Source organism: Chelonoidis abingdonii, chromosome 6 (genome assembly GCF_003597395.2).
Source record: "Chelonoidis abingdonii isolate Lonesome George chromosome 6, CheloAbing_2.0, whole genome shotgun sequence".
Classification (NCBI taxonomy): Eukaryota; Metazoa; Chordata; order Testudines; family Testudinidae; genus Chelonoidis; species Chelonoidis abingdonii.
In genome coordinates, this window is record NC_133774.1 from 33032895 (window position 1) to 33042416 (window position 9522).

The 9522-nt window shown below is 43.5% G+C and overlaps 1 protein-coding gene across 1 annotated transcript in view; it reads right to left on the reverse strand.

Annotated features, from left to right (window-relative positions):
- The window catches only part of EMB (embigin), a 31207-nt gene extending 22903 nt beyond the window's left edge, over nucleotides 1–8304 (reverse strand). Inside the window, exons 1-2 of the mRNA XM_032805285.1 lie at nucleotides 8143–8304; nucleotides 1088–1177 (exon numbers count right to left, since the gene is read on the reverse strand). Coding sequence (XP_032661176.1) covers nucleotides 1088–1177; nucleotides 8143–8233 — 181 coding nt within the window. The 5' untranslated portion in view covers nucleotides 8234–8304. The remainder of the gene's footprint in view (nucleotides 1–1087; nucleotides 1178–8142) is intronic.
- Between the last annotated feature and the right edge of the window lie 1218 nt (nucleotides 8305–9522).

Below are 9522 nucleotides of genomic sequence, written 5' to 3' on the forward strand. Positions count from 1 at the left end.
CCTGGTCCATAAAAATTCTTTCTATCATGAAGAGAATCTCCTGCCCTGCATAGTGAATCCTTTTAAATAACATTGCATTCATGTTTAAAAGATACTTCCTTCCTGCAGGAATAGAAGGAATCTTAAAGGACTACAATGGAAACAGGGTGGGGGAAAATTCCAGATTTTCCACATAAGAAGTTAAAACTCCTGTGGTTCTAGACAGGAGAAAATGAGCTGTTCTGAGGCTGCCTTTTCAGAGCTCTAGACAGCTTTACTAATAGAGGAAATAAGCAGCTGTCATGCAAACAGTAACCACTGTAAAGCACAACTCTATTTCTTTCAAATTCAATACTGTTGTTTGCTCTAGGTGTTGTCTGTATTTCAGGAATAAAGCAGGGAAGTAACTAAACCAAAAATTGCAGCTTTGAACAACAAATGTATTTTGCACAACTAAAACGAAATTTTCTGGTTACAGTCACAAACTGAAACTGTACAATATTAACAAGACCAACAAATCTGCACACCCAGATCACTAATAAATAGGAGCCCAGTCCCGAGAGGTGTCAATGACTGTGAACATAGCCATTAGAAATTGAGGCTGGGAGAATGGTCGGTGTGAAACCTCTGCAAAATCATAGCAACTCAGAAAAAAAAGGCTTGAAATAAATGAGTTTTGTAAAACTTTGACCAAGAAGATTAGTACAATATTTTTTTTATGGAAAAGTGTTAAGATGGGGGAATTAAAACACAGAGGTTGAGCAGCTTGCCTAAGAGGCACTGTGACATACCTGATTAGCCCTGGCCCAGGAAGTCAGAGATATGAGGTAAAATCCTAATTCCACTGAAACCATGGCGAAACTCCCACTAACTCCAGCGTTCCACCCATGAGTTCAAATTCTGATTCTTACAATGACCTGCTGTATGACCTTGGACAAGCTACTTAAACACTCTGGGCCTCAGTTTCCCCTTCTGAAGAACGGAATTCATGAGAGGTACTTACTTCATAAGATTTAGTTCACAGCCATTTGAGAAAAGGGATAACTGAGGAAAAGAATTATAATCTTAAACATACTGTAGTATAACAATTAAGATTTGTGTTTTTTACCAGGGGTAGATAAGTCATGTCCCTTTACGGTATAATCTGAAATGCTCTCTCGAGTTTGCTGATTGATATCTCGTGTTGTCATAGCTGTACCTATTGGGGAGAAAAAAGGGTTAAAACTATTTTATTTCCTTTCAGTTGAAATGATGGGACAGATATAACTGAATTAGAAATTGGTTTTTTTCATGAATTAAATAAAAATATGGACCGAATTTCTTTCAAACAGCTGTCTGGCTCCGTGTGCACAGCTATAGTTACCTACAGAAGAATTCCATTCAGTCAGTTTCCTTTATCACATACATGTCAATTGTAAGGGTGTAATAGTAGTGATAAAGCAGTAGTGTGAGGTCTTCATTAAAATTGCTATGGGCCAGATTCTGACTGGGCCCACATTGTTACACAGTACTCAGGGAAACCACAACGATCCTCCCTCCCACCAATTAATAAGAGATAAAAAAATTCCAGTATGTGTACTGAGGATGGGGAAGGGGTTGCTCTGTCACTCTTCTCCTGGGAATGCCTGATGCCGCACGGTGGTGGAGAAAGGTGAGGAGGAAGTAGGGTCATGTCTTCAGCTGCTCCCATACACTGGCTGACTGAATTTGCCAGTTTTGCAGTAGGCTTGCTATCTCTGCGCGCCTGGGAGCTCCATGAGGCTTTCTACCTCCCCAAAGGGATATTATGGCTCCACTAAATGGCATAATCTCACCTCAAGTTATTTAAAAATTATTATTACACAGGCAATAGCCAAAAACAAATGATACTACATTCATGACTAAAGCACAGAAAGAACAAAATTTGTTCATGTCTATAAATAGCTGAGACTGAAACAAAAAACAGGCTTTGCTAAACAGCCAGGACTGTAGCAAAAACAGGATGTGAAAGACTGCTGCCCTTTGACTAACTGTGAGCAGGGGTGTATCTAGATGGAGTGACACTTTGTGCTACCTTCAGCAGAAGGCAAAGTCAGAATATTTGCCAGTTCCATAAAGTACTTTTCTCTTCCTACCAACAGCAATGTTGTCCAATATAGACTGAGAAGGATCTCTTTGACCTTTTTCACAGGTGTCTGCAGCACAGAATCATGTGAACTCTTTGTGCCACAATCCAGTTCAGACCAGACTTGTCTGATGCCATCTGTGCTAGTTCTTTGTCTTCACATTTCAACCAGTCTCAGTCATCAATGAACCAATTTGATCGATAGGATGATGTTGAGGGACAATGCAGCTAGGGGCCTGTGTATTAATGGTGGTTGACACCAGGTATTGTATCTTACAAATAATCAGTACATTTGTCCCATAGCCAAACAGCTTTCTCCAATGAAGCATCAGACTGTGGGTTTTGTTTTTGTTTTTTCCCTATTTGCTATATCCCTAGAGTTTTACAAATGCTTCAACACTCTTTACTAGAGTGTCAGGACCATGCTTGAGGAAGGTGGCTGATTAGCAAAGCTTGGGATTTAGCCTGCCTTTTTTTTTCCCCCCCTTTCTTTTTTTTTTTTTTGACAACTCAGGCTGAGTTAGATCTACCTGCCTCTATCAAACAAAGACCCTGGCAGCACACGGTGGAAGCAAGTAGGGATAACAAAATGAGGGCATCACTGCACATTGCAGGAACTAATAAAGGAGGCATGGAAAAAATCCTAATCCATCAGGTAAATGAGGTTAAGTGTTCTTGTGGCACTTGGAAGCCCAGAACTGCTGCAGGTGACCGCTCTGATTAACACAAGGATTGCCTGGAATTGTGTCTGGCAACAGGGTTCTAATCCTCATGGAAGGACAGGATGTACATGCTGCTGTATAGACATCAATGCATTTAAAAACACAGTAGGTTTTGAAATCTTACAGAAGACTTAGTAGAAAAGGACTCTTTCTGGACTTTTTATCTTCTCGTGTTTTCATAATAAAATTATCACAAGGTCATGCCACATCAACCTGAAGAAAAATATGTGGGGGTGAGACAGAAGACGCCAAGAAACTACATAAGTTTCATATTGCACAGACTGACTCAAACATCCCTACCACAATGGAGAGGTTTGTGAAGACAGTTCTCATCTTACATGCCTCGGCTCAGTTTTTATCAGTTCCCCCGCATCTATATGCTTTAGTAGATGAGATTATATAATATTTTAATTAATAAACCATAAATAGCAGCAATTAAATGTTCATTTATATAGGCCATGTATTTTTGGTTATAATACATGGCACTCCAAAATAAGATAGCAAGTGCCTTGTGTCAGAGAAGTCACTGACCCGAGCTTTCCTTCCACTACTTATCTATCCAGCCCTGACACACTTAATTCCAGAGAGAGACCTTTGTGAACAAGCTGATCTTTCCTCAGAACAGATTAGCAGGCCCTGGAGTTGCTGAGAACCATGTTAATTACCCACGGGGTACGGACCATAGCCTTTGGGTCCTATTTCATGCTCCATTGTTTAAGTGCTGAATATTAAAATACCACGATCTCGAAATAAATAAATAAAATCTTCAACAGCTGCCAAAAGTAGCCTGTCATTGATATTCTCATGGTTAGTTTACATGGAATTTTTCCAACAATAGCTTAAATAATAGTTTTGGCATTAGACTAGGGCTCTCAATTAATCACAGTTAACTCACGCAATTAACACAAAAAAATTAATCACAATTAATCACAGTTTTAATCGCACAGTTAAATAATAGAATACCTATTAAAATTTATATTTTGGATGTTTTATTATATTTTCATAGATATTGTATTTTATGTTGTAATTGAAATCAGTGTGTATTATGTTTTATTACAAATATTTGCACTGTAAAAATGACAAAATAAATAGTATTTTTCAATTCACCTCATACAAGTATTGTAGTGCAATCTCTTGTCATGAAAGTGCAACTTACAAATGTAGATTTTTTTGTTAAATAACTGCACTCAAAAACAAAACAATGTAAAACTTCAGAACCTACAAGTCCACTCAGTTCTACTTCTTGTTCAGCCAATTGCTAAGACAAACAAGTCTGTTTACATTTACAGGAGATAATGCTGCCCTATTCTTATTTACAATGTCACCAGAAAGTGAGAACACGGTATTTGCATGACATTTTTGTAGCTGGCATGTGTAGGTATTTACTCCCAGATATCCTAAACAGTCGCCTGCCCCTTCATTGTTCGGCCACCCATTCCAGAGGACATGGTTCCATGCTGATGACGCTCTTTAAAAATTATTGTGTTAATTCAATTTGTGACTGAGCCTTGGCTACATTGGCACTTTACAGCACTGCACTTTTCAACGCTCGCGGTGTGAAAAACACCCCCTGCAGCACGCAGATTACAGCGCTGTTAAAGTTCAGTGTAATCAGGGCAAGCAGCACTGGAGCGCGGCTCCCAGGCACTGCACGCTACCCCATAGAGGATGTGGTTACGTTGCGCGCTGAGAGCTCTCTCCCGCGTGCCGCTTCTGACTACCACTCACACGTTCAAAGCACTTTTGCCACGGCAGCGCTCCGCAGTTGTGCACAGCGCGCTGAAATTTCTAGCTTGTAGCCAATTCCCTGATTACTTGGGGAGAACTGTACTGGTCCCCTGCTTTGTTTTACCTGCATTCATAGACTCATAGACTCTAGGACTGGAAAGGGACCTCGAGAGGTCATCGAGTCCTGTCCCTGCCCTCATGGGCGGACAATACTGTCTAGACCATCCCTGATAGACATTATCTTACTCTTAAATATCTCAGAGATGAAATTCCACAACTCCTAGGGCAATTATTCCAGTGTTTAATACCCTGACAGTGTAGGACTTTTTATATTATTCTGTCCATTATATTTATGTTATATCAGTCTCAGATGATTGACCCGCACATGTTGTTCATTTTAAGGACATTTTCACTTGCAAGATTTCACAAAAACACAAAGAGCATCTACTGTGAGATTTCTAAGATTAGCTACACCTCGACCCATAGGTTTAGAATCTGAAGTGGCATTCCAAAATTCTGAGAGAGACGAGGTGTGGAGCATGCTTTCAGACAATCTTAAAGAACAACACTTCATGGTGGCAGCACGGACCCGAATTCACTTTCAAAAAAAAAAAAACACCTTCTGCTGGTGGTGGGGTGCTCTGTCCCCCTCTAGTACGGCTAAGTCAACTAAGTGTGATGAGTCTTGCTACAGCTTGCTTGGGACTGGCCTTTTGGTCAGGTTTAAGATAAAGGTCCCTGCGTCACGCTGCTGCCAGTGACCCCCCGGCGCATTGGACATTGATTGATTAAGTTTCAACAACAATGGGTTAATTGTTTCCAGAATGAAAATTTCTTTTCCCATGTAAAAAAAATATGCTTACACATTTTGCGTGAGAGCTTTTTGCACCTTACGTTTGCTTTAGAGCATGGACTTGAAATGTGGCAGCGGAGTTATCTTTTCATTCAGGGATGTGCCTTTTTACCTTCCCAGAAGAACTGCCCAAATTAGCCAAGTTTATAAGATGCTAAAAAAATCTTTCAGTGCCCACATGCTCACTGAGGACTTAGAGTTTTTGGCAGATAAGTTCTCTGAAGATTCCTCTCTGCACCGAGCATGCTCCAGCCAGCACTGCTAGGGACTGAGGCAAGACTTTCCCTGTAAGCTGATATGCTCTCAACTGTTGCGGGGCTGGGGGAATGAGGCAATAGTCCTGTGGAAAAAGTTTAGTATGTGATCATGTAATTAAAGACTGCATGATAATGCATGTAGACAAGGGAGAAAGTGTATTAGAGATTGTGCAGGCAACCTCGATTCCAGCATTTCCCAACATCTGCACGTTCAGCTTTGCAACCCTTAACAATTCTTTTACACTCCCAGTGGTTTTGGATGTTTGGTATCTGCTTAGATAATTGAAAATAAATGCATTCGGTCTGCCGTGCTTTGGATTGTTATTGAGCAAACCGTCATAGCATGGATGTTCCTCTGGAATGGTGGTTGAAGCATGAAGGGACATATAAATCTTTAGTGCATCTGGCACATATAGATCTTGCAATGCCAGCTACAACAGTGACATGTGAATGCCTGTTCTCACTTTCAGGTGACACTGTAAACAAGAAAGGGCAGCATTATCTTCTGAAAATGTAAACAAACTTGTTTGTCTGAGTGACTGGCTGAACAAGAATTAGGACTGAGTGGACCTGGAGGGTCTAAAATTTTACTTTGTTTTATTTTGGAATGCAGGTTTTTTGGTAAATAATTTGACATTTGTAAGTTCAACTTTTATAATAAAGAGATTGCACTACAAAACTTGTATTAAGTGACTTGAATAATACAATTTGGTTTTTTTACAATGCAAATACTTGTAATCAAAAATAAATATAAAGTGAGCACAGTACACAGTAATATATTTGAAAATGTAAAAAACATCCAAAAATATTTAAATGGTATTCTATTATTGTTTAACAGTGTGATGAATTGCACAATTAATCTTTTTAATCATGCGATTAATCACAATTAATTTTTTTAATCGCTTGACAGCCTGACAGTAGACTGATGATTCTTAGAACTTTTGCAGTACTTGACATTTTCAAAATACTGTACCCCCATTAATTAATGAATCCTCCCAATAAATCTGTGAGATAGGAAATTTAAACTCTTAGATTGGCCCCTGGGTTTTAGTATCCAATATACCTATGTGTAACCCCGCATCTGAGAAAAAGAGCAGCTTGTCACAGTCTATTTAGTAGCCATGGAAGATGCCTTAACTTGCAGTCAAATTATGTCTCCTCAGAGATCGCAGTACAAGAACTACTTTGCACTTTCTACTGGTACACACTGAGGGCTTGTCTACACTGGCAAGTTTTGTCTCCAAAATTTGCCTTTTGGTGACAAAACAGCAAGAGTGTACACACTACAATGAGACTTTTATTACAAAAAAAGCCCAGTTTTGGTGACAAAAACTTCCACCCCTAGGAAAGACTTTTGTCTCTTCCCCTCCCTTTATTGTGGACAAAGAGCCAGTGTAGACACTGTTGATTGTTTTGTTGACTGAAGAACTGGCTTCTGCCAGTATCCCACAATGCCTGCCCTGATTGCTCTGATCAGTGTTTTGATCTCTGCTCCCTGCAGGCATGTGCCCCCTCCCTTTCAAAGCTCCAGGAAGTATCTGTGTGCTGCTCCCTTTGGGGAACAAACAAAGAGCAAATCACTGGAATGCTCCTGTTGTGCCCTGCACTAGGAACACAGCAGCAGGCAGACTGCTGTGCTGCTTTGCCATTCTTCAGCATGGAGAGCTCACAGAGCTACTCATAATGCTGCTCTGGGCAGCTGAGGGAGAACTGGGAGAGAATTCCAAGATGCGCTGCAATCAGCTCTTCCTTCCCACAATACTGCACTGTGGGATACGTACCCACGGTGCATTGCTCACCCTGTCAATGATGGTGACCCCCAATGTGGACGTGATATGTCAACAGAGGGAGTAAGTATGACCACCCTTTGGAGAATTTTGTTTTGACGACTTTTGGGTGTCGACATAAGTTTTATCAACAAAACCTGGTAATGTAGACAAGCTACTTGACTCTTAAGAGTTTTTAAGAACGAGCAAGCAAAATCTCCAGTCACTGCACAAGCACGGAAAGAAGGGAGGGTGATAAAAAAAAAAGTCTAGAGCAAAGCGGCAAGAAGTGTAGGCCGTCTTCCAACTGATGCTCTAGTTTCTTCTGAAGAAGGGACACAACAGACAAACAAACAAACCCCCCACCCCCTGCATCAAACAAATCTGACGTGCCCGTATAAAGTGATTATTTTCTCTTGGGGCGTGTGGGAGAATTTCACTATCTAAGCCAGAGCCTTAGGGATGCTTCAGGGCGGAGAGGATCTTTGCTCGGCTGCAGTTAATCGAGACAAGCAAGCACTTCTCCCTGCCGTCCCCACGCCTGCTCCCAGTACGCTCCAAAGAGGGGATGGATGCACTGAAGTTAACCTAGCAAGACTGGCTGCGGCTGGCGATGCCACTTGCAGGAGGAGACCCGCGGGCTTCGCTCGCCTAGCTGCCCTCCAACATCCCCTGAAGGACGCAGCTGCCGGGGGCCGGGACGGAGAACAACAGGGAGGATGCTCATATTTACCTGGTTCGTTAGCATCCGACAGCCACAGAGCAGCCAGGGAGAGCAGCAGCCGCAGCCGCATGGAGCCCGGCCCGGAGCCGGAGAGGCGCATGGTGCGGGCAGGGCAGCTGCAGTACGTCTGCAATGAGGGTCCTTCCGTGCCGGGCTGCCGCACCGGAGTCACGCCTGCCGCCCGCAAGCCAGACTGTACCGTGCGCGCCGGCCGCCGGGACAGTGCTCAGCACGCGCGAGGGACAGGAACAGGCTCAGTGACGACAAGAGAAGCCGCTATCCTGCGCCTGCCCTCACTTGCCACCAGCCTGTGCTGCTGCAGCAAAATGGGACAAACGCGGGCGGTGGGAAAGAGTCCAACGGGTGGGGGCGGGGAGGGAGAGTAGGTGCCTAACAATGGTGGGGGGGGGCTCAGTCTGGGAGCAAAGGGTTTGTGCTCCTTTCCAGACTGCTCTGGGCTACTTGCACGATACCCACAGGCTCTATCAGCAAGGCCCCATCTTTGCCTTAATACCCTTCGCTAGCCCAGCATCGCTAAATCTAGTGTTGGTATTTAACTAGGGATGCCAACCCTCTAGGATTGGTCTGGAGTCTCCAGGAATTAAAGATTAATCTTTAAATAAAGATTATGGCATGTGATGAAGTCTCTGAGAATACATCCAACCCACATTGGCACTCCTATAGTTATCAGCCTGGAGCTCTCTACCAAAAGCCCTTTCAAAGTGGCAGTGCTGGAACTAGGGCCTTAGCTACACTTGGAAATGGGCAGCGCTGGGAGTTACAGCTGTGGTCATACAGCTGTGTAGGAACAGCGCTGCAGTGTGGCCACACTCACAGCTACCAGCGCTGCAGTGTGGCCACATTTGCGCAGTTGCAGCGCTGTTGGAGTGGTGCATTGTGGGACAGATACTGCACCTCGTCCCGATTTTGCGCTGTGGCTCTCGAGAAGGGCACCGGAAGGGGCGGGTCATTTCCGCTTCCGTCCCAACGCCCAGGAGCCCGGCCATTTTTGAGTCTGCAGCCGTGTTCTGTAAGAGGAGGCGGATCCGAGCTGCTGAGGACTTGCTGATGAATGTCGCCAGCACATCACGTTTGGCAGTTGAGCTAATTCCTTCACGCTCCAAAGTGACCAAGTACAGTTGGGAGTCAGACAACGATGATAAGATGGCTTGATCGCAATCTGACACTAAAATGCTTATCGGGCCAGTTACGGATGTGCTCAGCACCGTGGAATGCCGCTTTGGGTCGGGAACCAAGCGGCTGAGTGTGGGATCACATCGCTCTGCAAGTTTGGGATGATGAGCATAGGCTTGCAGAACTCGGATGAGGAAAGCACTTCATGACTGTGTGCTGAGCTCGCGCCCCACCCACTGCGGTGCAAGGACACAA